The sequence below is a fragment of the Oryctolagus cuniculus genome, chromosome 2 (assembly GCF_964237555.1).
Source record: "Oryctolagus cuniculus chromosome 2, mOryCun1.1, whole genome shotgun sequence".
Classification (NCBI taxonomy): Eukaryota; Metazoa; Chordata; class Mammalia; order Lagomorpha; family Leporidae; genus Oryctolagus; species Oryctolagus cuniculus.
Genome location: NC_091433.1, coordinates 11086939 through 11108293, shown reverse-complemented (window position 1 = coordinate 11108293; position 21355 = coordinate 11086939). Strand labels below are relative to the sequence as shown.

Here is a 21355-nt window from a genome sequence, read left to right as displayed (position 1 = left end):
AGGTGGTGTGCTTATCAGTCAGCTGGAAGGAGATCTCCCGACCAAGGGCAAGGAGCCAACTCTGCTCACCCCAGGGCTTGTCTCTGGGGATGAGGTCAGTGCACGATGTCACCAGGGAGTCACCAATTCCTCTGGAAACTACAGCAGGTGTCCTTCATCAGACTGGGAAGGAAGTAAAACTAATCAGCAGGATCGTACTGCTAGATAGGATACTTGTTCAAATTTTGGATGGTTTAAGTTCTGAGTCTAGGATTAATTAGCTCATTGAATTCTCTCAGATGACTGAGTTTAGGAATATATTGTAAAAATCTAGCTGACACATGAGAATTGTACATATTTATAGATTAAGATTGGTATTTTGACACATGGATGTAACATACAGTGGTAAAACGAGGGTAGTTAGCAAATGTATCACCTGATAGAGTTTTCTTTGGTTGGGAACGTTCAAATCCTCTATTCAAACTGCTATTAAATAACAATAAATTATTGCCCACAGCAGTCCCCCCACTGTGCTGCAGGGCGTTAGAGCTGAGCCCTCAAGTGCACTGCCATTTTGTGCTCCCTCCTCACCCCTTCCCCACCCCTTCCTCTCTCTGTATTCACAGTCCTGGGGACCACTGTTCACTCTCCACTTCTCTTTCAGATCAAAATTTTCAGCTTCCACTGTTAGGGGAGAACATGTGGTATCTTTCTTTCTGTGTCTGTCTTGTTTCTCTTAATATACTGTCCTTTAATTCCACCCACATTCCACCAATGACAGTTTCTCATTATTTATTTTTGCCCTGGTCATGCTTCACTCTATGTCTAGGTCTATGTCCCTGTGAACACATCAGATTTCCTCTCCCCGTTCATCCACTGCAGGACACCTGGTCTATGCTGAGCAGTGAGTGCTGCACTCACATCTCTTCCCCAGCTCACGTCCTGTGCTGTGCACACACCCAGGGGTGGGGTTGCTGGATCTGGGTAGATCTGTCTTCAGGATCTGAACAGCCTCCATGCTGCTCTCCATAGTGGCCATGCTAGTTTACATTTCCACCAGCAGTGTGTGAAGTCCTCCTTCCACTGCGACCCTGCCACAGCTGTGACTCTGGGTCTTTGTGATAATCATTATTCTGACTGGGGTGGGATGAGAACTGACTGTGGCTTTGTTTGCTCTTCCCTGGAGATGGTGATGGTGAGCATTTCCTTATATACTTGGAAGCCATGTCTATGCCTTCTTTTGAGAAATCAGACAAATGATTTCTTCAGAGAGAACCTGAAAGAAGTTTTAGTCCCTGTGAAGGTGAAAGAGGGGGGCCTGCTTCCCAGCAAAGCTGAGCGCTGTTGGCTGGAGTCAGATCCTCCGTTCCTCCCAGTGTCACACCCAGAGACCCTCGTGAACTGTCAGTGTCAGTGCTGGGCTCTGCCAGGTCCTCAACCTGCAGTGTCAACCCTGTGCCCTCTTCCCATCCCTCAGTGGATTCAATGACTTTGTCATTTACAGTGGCAGTGTTGTTATCTCAAAATTTTCTAATCAGTGTCCACCAAGGACCCCAGAGCTGAGAAAGTACAATGGTGGGAGAATGTGCAGAGTTTAGAAGTAGAAGGTGGCGTGCTCATAGGGATTCAAAAGCCATTCAATTAGCAACATGTGTGTTAATCAATGTGAAGCTCATTTCAGGGAACAGTGGATAGTATGCCCCCAAGCACTTTCCTGCAGGACCTGCCTGGTTCCTAAGGAGAAGGGACATGGCCCGGGGGCAGTGTGAGCTCAGCTCCTCAGGTATGTGAGCTGTAACCCCTGTGGGCTTGGGCTCCTGTACAAATAGCAGACCCTGCCCTGCACCACCCCTGAGACAGCTGCAACCTGCACCTCGCCTGGCTTCGGGGATTGCGCTGGATCTGCAGACGCAGGACTGGTAAGAGCCTCGCTTGCTCTCTCTCTCTCGCTCTCTCTCTCTCTCTCCAGAGCTTCATTTCCTGCCCCACTTCCCAGATTGAGGACCCCAGTGTGGTAGGAGGAGGAGGCTGTGGGACATGACTGAGCCGTCAGCTGGTGTATTAGGTCTAACATCCACCCTCCGTGGCTCTGGCCCACTCCCATTCCCTGGAGGTGGCCCAAACTCAGGTGGAAATGGGGACAGGGCCATTTTCTAGGCCTGCTCCCTCTATAAACTAATGTCATTTTTTTTTTAAAAATTGTTTATTTATTTGATAAGTAGAGTTACAGACAGTGAGAGAGACAGAGAGAAGGGTCTTCTATTGGTTCACTCCCCAAATGGTTCAAGGGCGGGAACTGCGCTGATGCGAAGCCAGGAGCCAGGTTCCTTCCTGGTCTCCCATGTGGGCACAGGGACGCAAGCACTTGGACCATCTTCTACTGTTTTCCCAGGCCACAGCAGAGAGCTGGATTGGAAGAGGAGCAGCCGGGACTAGAACCGGAGACATATGGGATGCTGGCGCCACAAGTGGAGGATTAACACATTGCGCCACTGCATGAGCCCCACAATTCTTTCTTTTTGGGAAAAGATGTCAGCTTACGTGAATCATCTTATCAGTGCTAAATCCCACGTGGTTCATAGTTGTCATCTTTTTGAAGCATTGTCTGAAGGTTAGGCAATAGGTGCAGTGTAGGCGGATCTACAAGAGGTGGCAAGAAAGGACAGGGAGATGCGGTGGCTCCCTGCGGGGCTCTGTTGCTCCACTCCACGACCAGCACAGCTACTTACCTGGCGGGGCATCACGGTCGGGCTCTTCCTTGGGGCTGTTCCTGTAATCAGCCTGGCTGGCAGGGTTCTTGTGTGGATTAAACCAGGTGAGACTGGAACACTAGACCAGTGCTCAGCGTGTCGTCTGTTTCTGATAAAAATGGACTTCTCTTCTTCTGGCCAGTGTGGACTGATTGATGAAATCTGTGCAGTATCTGGTGATCCTGGGAAGGAAGTAGACCCCTTGCTCCACACTGGGAAGAGAGGGGACCTAGCAACGAGAAAAGGTGTGACAGAGTGGCCTGGGAGGAAGCAGGTGCCTTGGTCCAGAATAAGCTGTTCCCCTGTGCAAGCCTGCAGGATGATTTTTAAGGGAAAAAGGGCAGTTGTGGAGGACAGGGGGGACAATGGTCATGAAGTTCTTAGGAGAACAGTTGAAGTCCAGGACTAGTAAGGGAGGAGTCACCAGCCTGGTAGTTGGTTCTGGTTAGTTACGATGTGAAGTAGGGAAGGGACATGCATTTGTGTATGGATTCTGTTGGCACTGACAGCCTTGCTATGAATTCAGTAACTTTTGTCATGGATCGGTAAAGAACATGTGTATGCTTAGCACGCAGGGCCCAGAACCCAGTCAGGTGCGATTTGTCACCTGCACTCAAACACTGTCTGAAACTCGCCGCTCCCCTCCCGGCTTCTCTTTCCCACTGGGGTCAGACGAGCTCCCCTCTTCATACCTTCCCTGAGCTATTACTCCTCCCAGACAGCTCCACCCCACTCCCACCCCACCCAGCCCCTGTGTCAGCCTCCATGGGGTTCAGTGTTTGGGTCACCTCCTGGCACCTTCAGGACTCTCCCTGCCCCCTTTGCATCTTGGGTCCTGGGTGTCTGTGCAACAATGAGATAGAGACCAAGCGTGGGGCAGCGGGAGGAGTTGGTGATGAATTCATGCAGACCTTGAGTGCCAGGTGCAGGAACTGAGGCTCAGAGGAGGAAATGACTTTTCCTTGAAGAGATTGAGGACACAGATGGGACAGACTCCCTGGTCAGTGCTATTTACAGTTCCCAGGGATCAGTCTCATATTCTTAAAGACCCAAGGCTTTCTCATTCACCTCAGTGTGTGGAAATCCTCACTAGTGCATGGCATGCAGTAGGTGCTCAGTAAGTGCTTGCTGAGTGAGTGCCTGCTAAAGGGCCAAGTGGGTGAGTGAGGGGAGGAGGGACTGAGTGCTCACAAGGCTCAGTGAGTGCCGAGAGCAGGTGAGGACTGGCAGCCTGGGTCACTGCAGCCTCAGCTCAGGTGCACGTGGGAGGGGTTGGGCTGCTTGCCCTGGCATCCCAGAGCCAGAGGATGCTTGTCTCCTCCTTAAGTAGGCAGGACTGTGGCAGGAGGGGAGAGGCCACCCTGTATCACTTGCACTTGTCCCTGACCCTACACAATGGAAACCAGCACCTCTGACCCTGAACCACCGACCCTGCACTCTGTCCTGTGCCTGACCTGCAGCACTAACCTCTGCACCATGGACCCGGCACCCTGACCCTGCACCACTGACCTGCACCACTGACCCTGCCTTTTGTCCAACAGGTGCCCGCCCAGCTGAACCATGTGGACCCGCACTCTCACCCTGCTCTCCCTCCTCCTGCTGGCTGCTCAGGGGCTCCTGACAGAGGCCCAAAGTGGAGAACAGGATGACGTGAATTTGGAGGTGGAGCAGGATGGGTGGGTTCCTCTGGAGAAGCCCGTGATAGTGTCCACAAGCCCGCCAACCCAGGTCATTGTCACTGGCAGCTTTGTGAGCAGAGACCAGGCCAAATGCAATGTGACCGTGACCAGGCAGGAGGAAGAAGTCCATCTGCAGGCCCATTGTGTTCGACTGCACCACGAGTTCTCCTGTGTCTTTGCGGGCAACCCCACGGCGTGCCTGCACTGCCTGAACAACGACAAGGTCTACTGGAGACAAATTGGCTGGCACCTGCGCCACTTGAACCGCATCTGTGAGGACTCCAAGGCCATCTTGAATACCAGGGTGTGTGGTACCAAGTATCCAGAATCCAGTCTCACGCTGCTGAGCTCCACTCTGGCTTCCAAGACGTCTGTGCAGGGACTTAAGCCCACCCCCACGGTGTCAGTCAAGGAGAAGCAGCCATCCCAGGCAGAGCCATCCAAAGACACCCATTAAGAGTTCTCCATGGAGGCAAAGCAGAGCAAAAGGCCCACCCCCATCACAAGTCAAAACAAGATGAGCCACGCCCACCAATCCAAGAATGCATCCCAGAAGACAAGTCAGCACGAGGGCCAGCAGGAACAGCAGCACCAGACACAGCCAGCCCAGCAGGAGGATGAGCACTGGTTCCAGCAGAAGTTCCAGTAGATGACCCGGGAGTGACGGGGCCTCCCGCAGCTTGTTCTGCAGCATCGCCCTCGGCCCCAGTCTTCCTCCTGGGGGAGAAGAGCAGGTGCTTCAGGCAGGTGGTGTCTTAGGCTCCTGTGTGTGTGTGCAGCTCCCAGGTTCCCATCAGGCAGGGACGTCTGTGCTAGGAGAGCGCAGGGCAGTGTTGGGACAGAGTCTGTGTCCTACCCTTTGCTGATGCTCACTTCCTGAGGTGTGGTTGGCAGAGGCTGTGACCTGGGCGCCTGCCCCTGGGCCCCCAGTGCTGTCTCTGAGCTGAAGGAGTCTGCCTGGTGATTTCAGGGAGACACCTGCACTTCCTGCTGAATTCACAAGCATAATAAACTCAGGTGCTGTTTCAAAATACATTCACCCAGTGTCTGTGTCTCTGTGTCTGGTCCCACATGATCTCATCAACCTAAAACAGAATATCAGTGGGTGGAACAGCCAGGGTGGGAACTCCCCACCCATCCTCAGTGGTCCCCTGATGTGACCCAGTCTTGTGCCCCTGTCTTCATAGATTGGTCCACTGGACTGTGGTGTTTGAATGGTATGCAGTGTGCAGATTCCAGGAGGGGAACCTAGTGTACTGCGGGGTTTGGATATGGTCAAGGTTGCATCGTTTGTATGGGAGAAGCAAGAGTGACCCAGGAGATCTGGCAGCCGAGACCACCAGCTAGAGGACCCCCTGTCCTCACTCAAGTTAGTCCAGCCAAGCCCTGCCATAGGCAGGGCCCCCGACTTGCAGAGCTCCTTCCTGGGCAGTAGGAGAGAGGCCTGGGTACACACACCAGCCTGCGAGGAGGCTGTAACGGAAGGAGGAGGGAGCTGCAGGCATTTGCCCTAGAGGCCAAGATGCCCAGGGCTCAGTCACAGCGCCTGGGTACAACACTGGCTCTGCTCCTTTCTCAGTTCCTGCCCATCCAGGCCCTGGTGTGCAGTGGTGGTGACTAAAGGAACTGGGTTCCCCCCACCCACGTGGGAGAAGTTGGTTGAGTTTCCAGCTCCATGTTTGACCCCCATTTGCTGTACGGCAGGTATTTGGAGTTAACCTGTGGAAGCAGAGCTCAATCTCTTTCTCTCTCCCAATCAATAATTAAAAAAAAAAAAAAAAAAAAAAAAAACCTGAGCAAACACATGGGCAGTGCAGGCAGAAAGTGCTGGGAAACCAGGGCTGAGATGAACAGAAACAGACTGGAGCCGCCCTCCTGAGCATCTCAGGAATGGAATGGGGTAACGGGAACCAAGCTGGCACAGGGCAGCCAAGGGATGTGAGAGTGGCAGAAGCTGGGCGAGGTCAAGAGGGAGGGGCGCAGGGGTGACTGTAGTCATTCACACACTAGTATAACAGATCTGCTGTGTTTTAACTGAAGAGTTGGGAGGAGCAGAAGAACTGCTGTCAGTCCCTTGTCAAAACACCACCAAGAAGGAAACGTGAGGAAGCAGGATAGCAACACTGCTGCTTTTGGTGCCTCTGACAGGAGCCAGGAGGATGGGCAGATGGCGGACAGGGCTACACTGTGCACTCACCAGCCCACCCTGAGCTTTATAGGGGTCAATGAGCAGGGTGACAACCTCACAGGGACATTTGGGTATCACACCAACTCCATTGACACCAACATCTGTCTCTCACTTGCTATGTACCAGGTACTGTGCTGAGTTCTTCCCAGGACCAGGCATTCACTCCCTCTCTCCCTCCCTCTAAGGAAATAGAATTCAAACTCTCATTGAGAGACAACCTCAAAACCATTTGTTTGGAACCTCTGCAGAAACACTGTGTTGTTGAGACTGTGGACACTTTGATTAATTCACCATGAAATACAATTTTGTGTTGGGATTCTGCTGGTGGTGTACACCCCACAAGACAGAAGGCACAGTCTCTACTAGGTATTAGCACTTCACACGCACAGCAGTGTGTTCTCAGGAGCTGTAACTCAGAGAAGCACCCTCGTGTGCACTGGTGGTGAAAGGACAGCTAACACATGGTACAGAAATTCTAGAGTAGTATTCAGGTCTTCAGAAAGAGGAGATTCTGACATTCATGGCACAGATGACAACTATGAGGATGTTACACACAGTGAAAGAAGCCTTCACAGAGACTAATATTGTACCATGCCACCTACATGAGAGACCTAGAGGAAACTGTTTGAGACAGGAAGTTGAGTGCTGGTTACCAGGGATTTGGGTGAAGTGAAATTTAACATTAGCATTTATACAGTTATACGTTCATCATTGTATGAGATTAGAAGTTATGCAGGATGATGGGAGTGATATTTACACAATAATATGCAAAAAGTTGATAGGACTAATCTATCTAAAAAGGCTATGATGATAAAAATTACATGCCTTTTACTACAATTTCAAAGAAAGTTTAAAAAATCTTTTCCTCAAATGATGGCAGCATAACTGAATACCCAAAAGAAAACAAGACAACCAACCATTACTTCATTCTGTTCCAAAATTAACCTGAAATTGGACTATATATCTAAACACAACTCTGTAGGTTTTGGGAATCTGACTTTCCTTGCATGGTGGTGTAGCCTGTTTGTTCAAATGCCCTATCACTGAACCTCCCTTTGCCACTCAACTACCCACCCACAGCCAAACCTCCCTTATAGAGAGGTCAGTATTCATGGACAGATGTAATGGGAGAACGTGCCAAGTTCAACGTTGTCCATTCTTACTTCCTAGTGGAACCGTGTGGGAGTCCACAAGAGTTGACAGATTCTATCAACTCATCTTGATCTCATGCTCTGGAATCTTCCATATCCAATAACCAGAACCAGGTACTGGTAGAAGAAACCCATTTGAGTCTACGACTCCTTGGAGTCACCCAGGATGTCCCTTCATATGTTACCAATAGGATCAAGAAACACAACACAACAAAACAGAACAGAGCAATGGTTGAGGGATTCTGGGCTGAGAGGGATACAGAGAGCTGGTCTTTCTGAAATGCAACCTTTTCTGCTCCAGTTTCAACAATGGGAGTCCTCTCTCAGAGTCCAGCTGCATTAATGCTCATGCACTCTGACTGAGACCCAAGCCACAGTGCTAACAACACCGTAGGTCAGCTTATTTTTCAGTCAAGCTTTTCTTTAGTAATCCAGAGGTCATTTTTAATCTTCCAGATATCACACCATGAATCTCAGGGAACAGGTCTCGGCAGCTTGGGTCCTTTCCACTGCTCCTGACAAAGTGGCTTCTCTGAGTGGAGCAGGCTGGGGCTCATAGAACCCAGCGACACCTAGTCATTCACAGGAGAAGGTGAAAGGTCAGCCTGTGCCTCAGGAGAGTGACCCGAGGCAGGAGCACTGGCTGGCTGTCTGGCTCATGGACTGCAAGCTTTTACTCAGTCTCTTCACACAGACTTCTCATGGGCTAGATGACTGCTGCCACCTAGTGGAAGCATCAGTATTATTGAGCTCAGTTTTCAGGCAACCAAGCCCAGGCATCCTCAGGGAGGAGTGTTCTAAGGCCTTGGGAAGGGGAAATCTGCTTGATGTCCAAGTCTGTCCTTAGGTCTGAGGGGTCCCAGGCAGATGGGGACACCTGGGTGCAGTGGGGGTCTGGCACTCCTTTCTAAGACCCAAGGTCTCCATTAAGTGCCCGTACCTTCGTCCCTAACAGAGTGTAGCAGCAGCCCTGTTCCAATGGGGGCTCGGGGCCCACCTGCCACACTTCATCACATACACCACTCTACATGCTTTCGGCAGAACATGTCATTGGGCTTACAGACCCTGGAGGTACGGCTGCCAAAACACCTGTTTGACAGCCTCTGATGCACCTGTTGTGAAGTTGTCCAGACCTGCACATTTTGCACAGAATCTGTCTCAGCTCTATCCAGGCACTGAGCCAATAGTTATCATATGAACTAGTGGCATCGACCCACAGAATCCCTGCTACGTATTCCTGTTTTTACATGCAGAGTTCAAATTTCATTTGATTACTGAGCCAAAAGGATATTGGGCAAATGACTGAACAATAAAAATCACTATACTTACTGCAAGAAATACTTGACAAATTCTAGGGAGATGCATACAGTGTAAGTATAATTTATTAGGTTTTAGGAGATATATGATATCCTTTGGGTAGCATGAAATATATATATTGTTAGAGGATCAGCAACTGGAGTGCCCAGCCTCCTACAGGTTGGCAATAGACTTGAGTTAGAGAAAAATGTGTCCTTCAAAGGGGTCTTTGATGCTGAATTGCTGCCATTGTTCTGGGGTCCCCAGATATGCAATGTAGCAAAGGGACACTCAGCAAGGGATGTTCCAGGCTCACCTATCTCCTAACTCTTTTATTCAAAGTATGAATTGGACTGTCAAAAAATGCATAGAAAATGCATGCTGTGAAAAAATTTACACATGGATTCACAACTTTTAATGACTTATTTATTGATTTGAAAGTCAGAATTATAGAGAGAGCAGGAGAGACAGAGCGAGATCTTCCTTCTGCCAGTTCACTAACTAAGTATCCACAATGGCCATGTCTGTCCCAGGCTGAAGCCAGGATCCAAGAGCCTTCTCAGGGTCTCCAAATGGTGGATGGACCCTCGTACTTGGGCCATTTTTGCTGCTTTCCCAGGCCATTAGCATGAAGCAGCATTGGAAGTGGAACAGCTGGGACTCAAACTGACCCCCATGTGGGATGCTGAGATCCCAGGGAATGTCTTTACAAGAATGTTACAACGCCTGACTCTCAAACTTTCGAGAACCAAAATATATTTATTTCTTAATTGCATTCTTTTCCCATGACTTCTGAAGCACTCTTGCATTGCAGGGGATAGCAATGGCCACACCAGCACAGAGGCCATAAAGATCTGCTGTGACCAGGCTGGGAAAGACTTGCAGATGCCCTGTGCTGTGCAGGTGGTGTGCTTATCAGTCAGCTGGAAGGAGATCTCCCGACCAAGGGCAAGGAGCCAACTCTGCTCACACCAGGGCTTGTCTCTGGGGATGAGGTCAGTGCACGATGTCACCATGGAGTCACCAATTCCTCTGGAAACTACAGCAGGTGTCCTTCATCAGTCTGGGAAGGAAGTAAAACTAATCAGCAGGATCGTAACAGTTATATAGGAAAACTTGTTCAAATTTTGGATGGTTTAAGTTCTGATCCTAAGATTAATTATCTCATTGAATTCTGTCAGATGATTGAGTTAATATATTTTAAAAATTTAGCTCACCATTGAGAATTGTACTCATATAGGGATAAAATGAGTAGTTTAGCACATAAATATGCAGTTGTAAAACCAGGGTATTAGCCAATGCATCACTTCAAAAATATTTTTTGCAGCATTCAAATCCTCTCTTCCAATATTTAGAAATAGACAATAAATCATTGCCCACAGCAGTCCCCAAACTGTGCTATACAGCGTTAGAGCTGAGCCCTCAAGTGCGCTGTCATTTTGTGCTCCCTCCTCACCCCTTCCCCACCCCTTCCTCTCTCTATCTTCTCAGTCCCTGGGGACCACTCTTTACTCTCCACTTCTCTTTCAGATAAAAATTTTCAACTTCCACTGTTAGTGGAGAACGTGTAGTATTTGTCTTTCTCTGTCTGTCTTGTTTCTCTTAATATACTGTCCTTTAATTCTACCCACATTCCACCAATGACAGTTTCTCATTATTTATTTTTGCCCTGATCATGCTTCACTCTATGTCTAGGTCTATGTCCCTGTGAACACATCAGATTTCCTCTCCCCATTTATCCACTGCAGGACACCTGCTCTATGCTGAGCAGTGAGTGCTGCACTCACATCTCTTCCCCAGCTCACGTCCTGTCCTGTGCACACACACCCAGGGGTGGGGTTGCTGGATCTGGGGTAGATCTGTCTTCAGGGTCTGAACAGCCCTCACACTGCTCTCCATAGTGGCCATGCTAGTTTATACTTCTACCAGCAGAGTGTGAACTCCTCCTTCCACTGCGACCCTGCCACAGCTGTGACTCTGTGTCTTTGTGATAATCATTATTCTGACTGGGGTGGGATGAGAACTGACTGTGGCTTTGATTACTCTTCCCTGGAGGTGGTGATGGTAAGCATTTTCCAATGTGCTTGGTGGCCATGTCTATGACTTCTTTTGAGAAATCGGACAAATGATTTCTTCAGAGAGAAACTGAAAGAGGTTTTAGTCCCTCTGAAGGTGAAAGAGGGGGGCCTGCTTCCCAGCAAAGCTGAGCCCTGTTGGCTGGAGTCAGATCCTCCGTTCCTCCCAGAGTCACACCCAGAGACCCGCGTGAACTGTCAGTGTCAGTGCTGGGCTCTGCCAGGTCCTCAACCTGCACTGTCAACCCTGTGCCCACTTCCCGTCCCTCAGTGGAATTCCTGTGCCTTTGTCATTTACAGTGGCAGTGTTGTTATCTCAAAATTTTCTAATCAGTGTCCACCAAGGACCCCAGAGCTGAGAAAGTGCAACGGTGGGGGAATGTGCAGAGTTTAGAGGTAGAAGGAGGCATGCTCATAAGGATTCAACGCGTGTATGTGTCTCTTTGTTTCTGGTTCAACAGGATCTCATCAACCTAAACCAGAATATCAGTGGGTAGAACCACCAGGGTGGGACTTCCCCACCCATCCTCAGTGGTCCCCTGTTATGATCCAATCCAGGGTCCTTGCTTCATAAAGTCGTGCACTGGACTGTGGTGTTTGATTGGTATGCACTGTGGTGATTTCAGGAGGGGAACCCAGTGTACTGTGTATTTGGTCACGGTCAGGGTTGCATAGCTTGTAAGGGAGAAGCAAGACTGGAATCCAGGAGTTCTGGCAGCTGAGACACAAGCTAGAGGAACCCCCTCTCCTCACGCAAGTCAGAGTTGCTCAGCCCCTACCATGTGCAGGTCCCCCGACTTGCAGAGCTCCTTCCTGGGCAGTGGGAGAGAGGCCTGGGTACACACAGCAGCCTGCGAGGAGGCTGTTAGGGGAGCAGCAAGAAGCTGCAGGCATTTGTCCTAGTGGCCAAGATGCCCAGGGCTCAGTCACAGTGCCTGGGTCCAACACTGGCTCTGCTCCTTCTCAGTTCCTGCCCATCCAGGCCCTGGTGTGCAATGGTGGTGAGTAAAGCAACTGGGTTCCCCCCACCCACGTGGGAGAAGTTGGTTGAGTTTCCAGCTCCATAATAGACTCCAGTTTGAGGCATGGCCAGATTAGGAGTTAACATGTTGAAACAGAGCTCAATCTCTTTCTCTTTCCCAGTGAAAAAATTTAAGAAATAAACAAATAAACTGAGCAAACACATGGGCAGTGCAGGCAGAAAGTGCTGGGAGACTTGGGGCTGAGATGAACAGAAACAGACTGGAGCCGCCCTCCTGAGCATCTCAGGAATGGAATGGGGTAACGGGAACCCAGCTGGCACAGGGCATCAAAGGGATGTGAGAGTGGCAGAAGCTGGGCGAGGTCAAGAGGGAGGGGTGAAGGGGTGACTGTAGTCATTCACACACTAGTATAATAGATCTGACGTGTTTTAACTTAAGAGTTGGGAGGAGCAGAAGAACTGTTGTCAGTCCCTTGTCACCACACCACCAAGAAGGAAATGTGAGGAAGCAGGTTAGTAACTGCTACTTTTGGTGCCTCTTACAGGAGCCGGGAGGATGGGCAGGTGGGGGACAGGACAGCATTGTGCACTCACCAGAACACCACATACACTGAGATTTGTAGGGACCAATGACATGGTGACAGCCTCACAGGGACATTTGGGTATCACACCACCTCCACTGAAACCAACATCTGTCTCTCACTTGCTGTGTACCAGATACTGTGCTGAGTTCTTCTGTAGGGACCAGGCATTCACTCCCTCTCTCCTCCCTCTGAGGAAATAGAATTCAAAATCTCCTTGAGAGACAACCACAAAACCATTTGTATGGAAACTCTGAAAAAACACAGTGTTGTTGAGGCTGTGGGAACTTTGAGCAATTCAAAATGAACTAGGATTTGGTGTGGGGATTCTGCTGCTGGTGTACACCCCACAAGACAGAAGGCACAGTCTCTACTAGGTATTAGCACTTCACACGCACAGCAGTGTGTTCTCAGGAGCTGTAACTCAGAGAAGCACCCTCGTGTGCACTGGTGGGGACAGGTAACACATGGTACAGAAATTCTAGAGTAGTATTCAGGTCTTTAGAGAATGTAGATTCTGACATTCATGGCACAGAGAACAGCTATGAGGATGTTACACACAGTGAAAGAAGCCTTCACATAGATTACTGTTGTACCATTCCACCTACATGAGAGACCTAGAGGGAACTGTTAGAGACAGCAAGGTGAATGCTGGTGCCAGGCACTTGGGTGAGGTGAAATTGAACGTTAGCATTTATACATTTATACGTTCATCATTGTGTGAGGTTAGAAGTTATGCAGGTTGAGTGTAGTGATATTTATTCAACTATATGCAAAATTTTGATAGGACTAATCTATCTACAAATGGCTATGGTGATAAAAATTATATGTCTTTTACTGTAATCTCAAAGACAGTTTAAAAAATCTTTTCCTCAAATGAGACCAGCATAACTAATCTCTATAAGAAAACAAGACAACCAACCATTACTTCCTTCTGTACTGAGAGGAACCTGAAAGTTGACTATATATCTCAACACAGCAGGTGTTTACTCTGAAGGTTTTGGGAATCTGACTTTCCTTGCATGGTAACCTAGCCTCTTTGTTCAAATCCAGTAGTCACTGAATCTCCCTTTGCCACTCAACTATTCACCCACAGCAACACCTCACTTATAGAATTTCAGTATCATGGATGTATGTAATGGGAGAACTTGCCAAGTTCAATGCTGTCCCCTCTTGCTTCCAGGTGGAACGCTGTGGGAGTCCACCAGAGTTGACAGATAATATCAACTCATCTTGATTCTCATGCTCTGGAATCTTCCATATCGAATAAACAAAACCAGGTACTGGTAGAAGAAACCCATTTGAGTCTACGACTCCTTGGGGTCATCGAGGATGTCCCCTCATATGTTACCAATAGGATCAAGAAACACAACACAACAAAACAGAACAGAGCAGTGGTTGAGGGATTCTGGGCTGAGAGGGATACAGAGAGCAGGTCTTTCTGAAGTGCAACCTTTTCTGCTCCAGTTTCAACAATGGGAGTCCTCTCTCAGAGTCCAGCTGCATTAATGCTCATGCACTCTGACTGAGACCCAAGCCACAGAGCTAACAACACCACGTGTCCAGCTTATTTTTCAGTCAAGCTTTTCTTTAGTAATCCAGAGGTCATTTTTAATCTTCCAGATATCACACCATGAATCTCAGGGAACAGGTCTCGGCAGCTTGGGTCCTTTCCACTGCTCCTGACAAAGTGGCTTCTCTGAGTGGAGCAGGCTGGGGCTCATAGAACCCAGCACCTAGTCATTCACAGGAGAAGGTGAAAGGGCAGCCTGTCTCAGGAGAGTGACCGGAGGCAGGAGCACTGGCTGGCTGTCTAGCTCATGGACTGCAAGCTTTTTTACTCACTTCACACAGACTTCTCATGGGCTAGGTCACTTCTGCCGCCTAGTGGATGTATCAGTATTATTGAGCTGAGTTTTCAGTCAACCAAGCCCAAGCATCCTCAGGGAGGAGTGTTCTAAGGACTTGGCAATGGGAAATCTGCTTGATGTCCAAGTCTGTCCTTAGGTCTGAGGGGTCCCAGGCAGGATGGGGAGTCCTGGGTGCAGTGGGGTCTGGCACTCCTTTCTAAGACCCCAGGTCTGCACAAGTGCCAGTAGCTTCCTCCCTAACAGTGTAGCAGGGAGCCCTGCTGCAATGGGGATTTGGGGCCCCCCTATCACACTTCATCACACACTCCACTCAACATGCTTTTCAGCAGAACATGTCCTGGAGTTTATAGATCCTAGAGTTACAGCTGCTGAAATGCCTGTTTGACCACCTCTGATGCACGTGTTGTGAAGTTGTCCAGACCTGCACAGTTTGCACAGAACCTGTCTCAGCTCTACCCAGGCACTGAGTCAATAGTTATCATATTAACTAGTGGCATTGACCCACAAGATCTCTGGTACATATTCCTGTCTTCACATGCAATATTCAAATGTCATTGGATCACTGAGACAAGAGGATATTTGGTCAATTATTGAACATTTAAAAATCAAATTACTTTCTGCAGAAAGGATATGGCAAAGTCTAGAGAGAAGTATAGACTGCAAGCATAATTTATTAGGTTCCAGTTGGTATATAACATAAAAGATACATTGAAATCAGATCAGCAACAAGAGTGCCCAGCCTCCTGCTGGATGGCAGTAGACTTGAGTTAGAGAAGAATGTGTCCTTCAAAGGGGTCTTTAATGCTGATAACTGCAACTGTTCTGGAGCAACCAGATCTGCATATTAGCAAAGGGACAGTCAGCAAGGGGTGTGTCAGGCTCATCTTTCTCTTAGGAATTTTATTCAAAGTAGGAATTTGGCTGGTTATCAAAAAATTCATGGAAAATGCATGCTGTGAAAAATCTACACATGGACTATAAAAATTTTTTTAGAGATTAATTTATTGCATTGAAAAATCAGAATTACAGGGAGAGCAGAGACAGGGAAAGAGATCTTCCACCTGCCAGTTCACTATCTAAATATCTACAATGGCCATGTCTGGACCAAGAATAAGCCAGGAGCCAGTAGCCTAATAAAGGGTCTCCAAATGGGAGGAGGGACCCTCGTACTTGGGCCATTACTGCTGCTTTCCAAGGCCATTAGCAGGGAGCAGCATTGGAAGTGGAACAGCTGGGACTCAGACTGGCCCCCACGTGGGATGCTGAGGTCCCAGGGGAAAGTCTTTCCCAGGACAACACAATCCGAGACTCTCAAACATTGTTGAACCAAAATCAATTTATCTCTTAATTGCATTCTTCTCCCATGACTTCTGAAGCACTCTTTCATTGCAAGTGATAGCAATGGCCACACCAGCACAGAGGCCATAAAGATCTGCTGTGACCAGGCTGGGAAAGACTTGCAGATGCCCTGTGCTGTGCAGGTGGTGTGCTTATCAGTCAGCTGGAAGGAGATCTCCCGACCAAGGGCAAGGAGCCAACTCTGCTCACCCCAGGGCTTGTCTCTGGGGATGAGGTCAGTGCACGATGTCACCATGGAGTCACCAATTCCTCTGGAAACTACAGCAGGTGTCCTTCATCAGTCTGGGAAGGAAGTAAAACCAACTCAGCTGGATCCTAACTGCTGGATAGGAAAACTCGTTCAGATTTTGGGTTGTTTAAGTTCTGAGTCTAAGATTAATTAGTCATTGAATTATCAGATGATTGAGTTAATATATTTGAGAATTTTAACTGACACTTGAGAATTTTACTTATATTGGGTAAGATGAGTAGTTTGACACATAGATACAATATGCAGTTGTAAACCAGAGTATTATCAAATGGGTCACTTCAAAAATATTTTATTTTTTTGGGAGCATTCAAACCCTCTCTTCCAATATTTAGATATAAACAATAAATTATTGTCCACAGCAGTCCTCCCACTGTGCTATACAGCGTTAGAGCTGATCCCTCAAGTGTGCTGCTGTCATTTTGTGCTCGCTCCTCACCCCTTCCCCACCCCTTCCTCTCTCTATCTTCTCAGTCCCTGCGGACCACTGTTTACTCTCCACTTCTCTTTCAGGTCAAAAATTTCAGCTTCCACTGTTAGAGGAGAACATGTGGTATCTTTCTTTCTGTGTCTGTCTTGTTTCTCTTAATATACTGTCCTTTAATTCCACCCACATTCCATCAATGACAGTTTCTCATTATTTATTTTTGCCCTGATCATGCTTCACTCTATGTCTAGGTCTATGTCCCTGTGAACACATCAGATTTCCTCTCCCCATTTATCCACTGCAGGACACCTGGTCTATGGTGAGCAGTGAGTGCTGCACTCACATCTCTTCCCCAGCTCACGTCCTGTCCTGTGCACACACACCCAGGGGTGGGGTTGCTGGATCTGGGGTAGATCTGTCTTCAGGGTCTGAACAGCCCTCACACTGCTCTCCATAGTGGCCATGCTAGTTTACATTTCCACCAGCAGTGTGTGAAGTCCTCCTTCCACTGCGACCCTGCCACAGCTGTGACTCTGTGTCTTTGTGATAATCATTATTCTGACTGGGGTGGGATGAGAACTGACTGGGGCTTTGACTGATCTTTCCCTGAGGATGGTGATGGTGAGCATTTCCCTATGTACCTGGAGGCCATGTCTATGCCTTCTTTTGAGAAATCGGACAAATGATTTCTTAGAGAGAACCTGAAAGAGGTTTCTTTTCTGTGAAGGTAAAGAGGGGGGTCTGCTTCCCAGCAAAGCTGAGCCCTGTTGGCTGGAGTCAGATCCTCCGTTCCTCCCAGTGTCACACCCAGAGACCCACATGAACTGTCAGTGGCAGTGCTGGGCTCTGCCATGTCCTCAACCTTGGGTCCTACCTGTGCCCACTTCCCGTCCCTCAGTGGAATTCCTGTGCCTTTGTCATTTACAGTGGCAGTGTTGTTATCTCAAGATTTTCTAATCAGTGGCCCCAAAGGACCTCAGATCTGAGAAATGGCAGTGGTGGGAGAATGTGCAGGGCATAGGAGCAGAAGCAGATGTGCTCTTTGGGATACAAAAAGCCATTCAATTAGCAACATGTGTGTTAGATCAATGTGAAGCTCATTTCAGGTAACACTGGATAGTATGCCCCTAAGCACTTTCCTGCAGGACCTGCCTGGTTCCTAAGGAGAAAGGACATGGCCCCGGGCAGTGTGAGCTCAGCTCCTCAGGTATGTGAGCTGTAACCCCTGTGGGCTTGGGCTCCTGTACAAATAGCAGACCCTGCCCTGCACCACCCCTGAGACAGCTGCAACCTGCACCTTGCCTGGCATCGGGGATTGCACTGGATCTGCAGACGCAGGACTGGTAAGAGCCTCTCTCTCTCTCTCTCTCTCTCTCTCTCTCTCTCTCTCTCCAGAGCTTCATTTCCTGCCCCACTTCCCAGCCTCTGAGGGCCCCAGTGTGGTAGGAGGAGGCTGTGGGACATGAGTGAGCCGTCAGCTGTCCTATTAGTCTTTCTGTCCCACCCACCGTGGCTCTGGCACACTCCCAATCCCTGGACGCTGCCAGAACTATGGAGCAAATGTGGACAATGCCATTTTCTTCGCCTGCCCCCTTTATAAACAAATTTCCTTCTTTTTTTAAGGTTTTATTTATTTATTTGACAGGTAGAGTTACAGATAGTGAGAGGCAGAGACAGAGAGGAAGGTCTTCCTTCTGTTGGTTCGCTCCCCCAATGGTTCAAGGGCTGGAACTGCGCTGATCTGAAGCCAGGAGCCAGGTTCTCCTGCCTGTTGTCACACCTGGGTACAGGGGCACAAGCACTTGGGCCATCTTAAACTGCTTTCCCAGGCCACAGCAGAGAGCTGGATTGGAAAAGGAGCAGCCGGGACTAGAACCGGTGCCATATGGGATGCTGGCGCCACAAGAGGAGGATTAACCCATTGCACCACTGCACGAGCCCCACAATTCTTTCATTTTGGGAAAAGATCTCAGCTTACGTGAATCAACTTATCAGTGCTAACTCCTGCTTGGTTCACAGTTGTCTTCCTTTTGCCAGCAATGTCTCAAAGTTAGGTGAGCAGTGCAGAGCAGGGGTGACTACAAGAGGTGGCAGGAAGGGGTGGGGAGATGGGTTCGCTCCCTGCGGGGCTCTGTTCCTGCACACAGGGGACCAGCACAGTTACTTACCTAGCCGGGCCTCACTGCCAGGACTCTTTCTTGGGGCTGTTCCTGTAATCAGCCTGGTTGCAGGGTTTTCTGTGGATTAAACAGGTGAGGCTGGAACGCTGGACCAGTGCTCAGCGTGCAGTAGGTGTCTGATAGAATTGGACTTCTCTTCTTCCTCCCAGTGTGGATTGAATCTAGTAATCTCTGCAGTAACTGATGTTCCTGGGAAGGAAGTAGACCGCTTGCTCCACACTGGGCAGAGAGGAGATGGGCAGGGAGACGAGGTGTTTACAGAGTGGCTCGGGATGAAGTAGGTGCCTTAGTCCAGAAAAGCTGTTCCCCTGTGCAAGCCTGCAGGATGATTGTAAGGGAGACAGGGCAGCTGTGGAGGACAGGGGGGACAGTGGGGCCTTAAGTCTTGGAGAACAGTTGAAGTCCAAGTCTAGTAAGGGAGGAGTCACCAGCCTGGTAGTTGGTTCTCGTTAGTTACGATGTGAAGTAGGGAAGGGAAATACATTTACGCATGGTTTCTATTTAGCTGAAAGCCTTGCTATGAATTCAGCAATTTTTTCAAGGATTGGATAAGGGCGTTTCTATGCTCAGCACTCAGGTCACAGAACCCAATCAGGTAGGATTCTTGTTTTCCACCTGCACTCCAAATGCTGTCTGAAACTCGCTGCTCCCCTCCCTTTTCTCTTTTCCTGCTGGGATCAGATAAGCTCACACATTCATGCACTTCCTGAGCTCTTACTTCGCCCCAGACAGCTTCCCCACCCACAGCCCCTGAGTCAGGCTCCTTGGGATTCAGCCTCTGGGTCACCTCCTGGCACCTTCAGCACTCTCCCTGCCCCCTTTCCATCTTGGGTCCTGGGTGTCTGTGGAACAATGAGATAGAGACCAAGCACGGGGCAGCAGGAGGAGTTGGTGATGAATTCATGCAGACCTTGAGTGCCAGGTGCAGGAACTGAGGCACAGAGGAGGAAATGACACTTCCTAGAAGAGATTAGGACACAGATGGGACAGACTCCCTGGTTAGTGCTATTTACAGTTCCCAGGGATCAGCCTAAAGGTTTTCAAGACCCAAGGCGTTCTCATTCACCTCAGCGTGTAGACAACCTAACTAGTGCATGGCATGCAGTAGGTGCTCAGTAAGTGCTTGCTAAGTGAGTGCTGCAGGACAGAGTGGGTGGGAGGAGCAGAGTGGGTGAGTGAGGGGACGAGGGACTGGGCGCTCACAAGGCTCAGTGAGTGCCGAGGGCAGGTGAGGACTGGCAGCCTGGGTCACTGCAGTCTCAGGTCAGGTGCATGTGGGAGATGTTGGGGTGCTTGCCCAGGCATCCCAGAGCCAGAGGATGCTTGTCTCCTCCTTAAGTAGGCAGGACTGTGGTACCGAGGAGGGAGTGCACACTGAAACTCTTCACCACCATTTGTTCTGACCCTACATAACGGAATCCAGCACCCCTGACCCTGAACCATGGACCCTGCACACTGACCTGCACCACTGACCCTGCTATACTGAACTTACACCACTGACCCCTGCACCACTGACCACTGCACCCCTGACCCTGCACCACTGACCCTGCCTTTTGTCCAACAGGTGCCCGCCCAGCTGAACCATGTGGACCCGCACTCTCACCCTGCTCTCCGTCCTCCTGCTGGCTGCTCAGGGGCTCCTGACAGAGGGCCAAAGTGGAGAACAGGAGGACGTGAATTTGGAGGCGGAGCAGGATGGGTGGGTTCCTCTGGAGAAGCCCGTGATATTGTCCACAAGCCCGCCAACCCAGGTCATTGTCACTGGCAGCTTTGTGAGCAGAGACCAGGCCAAATGCAATGTGACCGTGACCAGGCAGGAGGAAGGAGTCCATCTGCAGGTCCATTGTGTTCGACTGCACCACGAGTTCTCCTGTGTCTTTGCGGGCAACCCCACGGCATGCCTGCACTGCCTGAACAACGACAAGGTCTACTGGAGACAAATTGGCTGGCGCCTGCGCCGCTTAAACCGCATCTGTGAGGACTCCAAGGCCATCTTGAATACCAGGGTGTGTGGTACCAAGTATCCAGAATCCAGTCTCACGCTGCTGAGCTCCACTCTGGCTTCCAAGACGTCTGTGCAGGGACTGAAGCCCACCCCCACGGTGTCAGTCAAGGAGAAGAAGCCATCCCAGACAGAGCCATCCAAAGAAACACATTAAGAGTTCTCCATGGAGGCAATGCAGAGCAAAAGGCCCGCCCCCACCATAGTCAAAACAAGATGAGCCACGCCCACCAATCCAAGACTGCATCCCAGAAGACAAGTCAGCACGAGGGCCAACAGGAACAGCAGCACCAGACACAGCCAGCCCAGCAGGAGGATGAGCACTGGTTCCAGCAGAAGTTCCAGTAGATGACCCGGGAGTGACGGGCCTCCCCCAGCTCGTTCTGCAGCGTCGCCCTCGGCCCCAGTCTTCCTCCTGGGTGAGAAGAGCAGGTGCTTCAGGCAGGTGCTGTCTTAGGCTCCTCTGTGTGTGTGCAGCTCCCAGGTTCCCATCAGGCAGGGACGTCTGTGCTAGGAGAGTGCAGGGCAGTGTTGGGACAGAGTCTGTGTCCTGCCCTTTGCTGATGCTCACTTCCTGAGGTGTGATTG

The 21355-nt window shown here is 49.6% G+C and overlaps 2 protein-coding genes across 2 annotated transcripts; both read left to right on the top strand.

Moving 5' to 3' along the window:
- The first annotated feature begins 4275 nt into the window (after positions 1-4275).
- On the top strand, positions 4276-5441 carry LOC138848693 (fibroblast growth factor-binding protein 1-like). Its single transcript, XM_070069499.1, has one exon. The coding sequence runs from the start codon at positions 4290-4292 to the stop codon at positions 4863-4865; it is 576 nt and encodes a 191-aa protein (XP_069925600.1). The 5' UTR covers positions 4276-4289; the 3' UTR covers positions 4866-5441.
- Positions 5442-20348: 14907 nt separating this feature from the next.
- Positions 20349-20924, top strand: LOC108178864 (fibroblast growth factor-binding protein 1-like). The gene has a single exon (XM_070069497.1). It carries the CDS (start codon positions 20349-20351, stop codon positions 20922-20924), a length of 576 nt encoding a protein of 191 aa, XP_069925598.1.
- The last annotated feature ends 431 nt before the right edge of the window (positions 20925-21355 follow it).

What these genes read in the sequence shown, in the direction of transcription:
- LOC138848693 (XM_070069499.1), top strand. Translation starts at nt 4,290, where the DNA reads ATGTGGACCCGCACTCTCACCCTGCTCTCCCTCCTCCTGCTGGCTGCT.
- LOC108178864 (XM_070069497.1), top strand. Translation starts at nt 20,349, where the DNA reads ATGTGGACCCGCACTCTCACCCTGCTCTCCGTCCTCCTGCTGGCTGCT.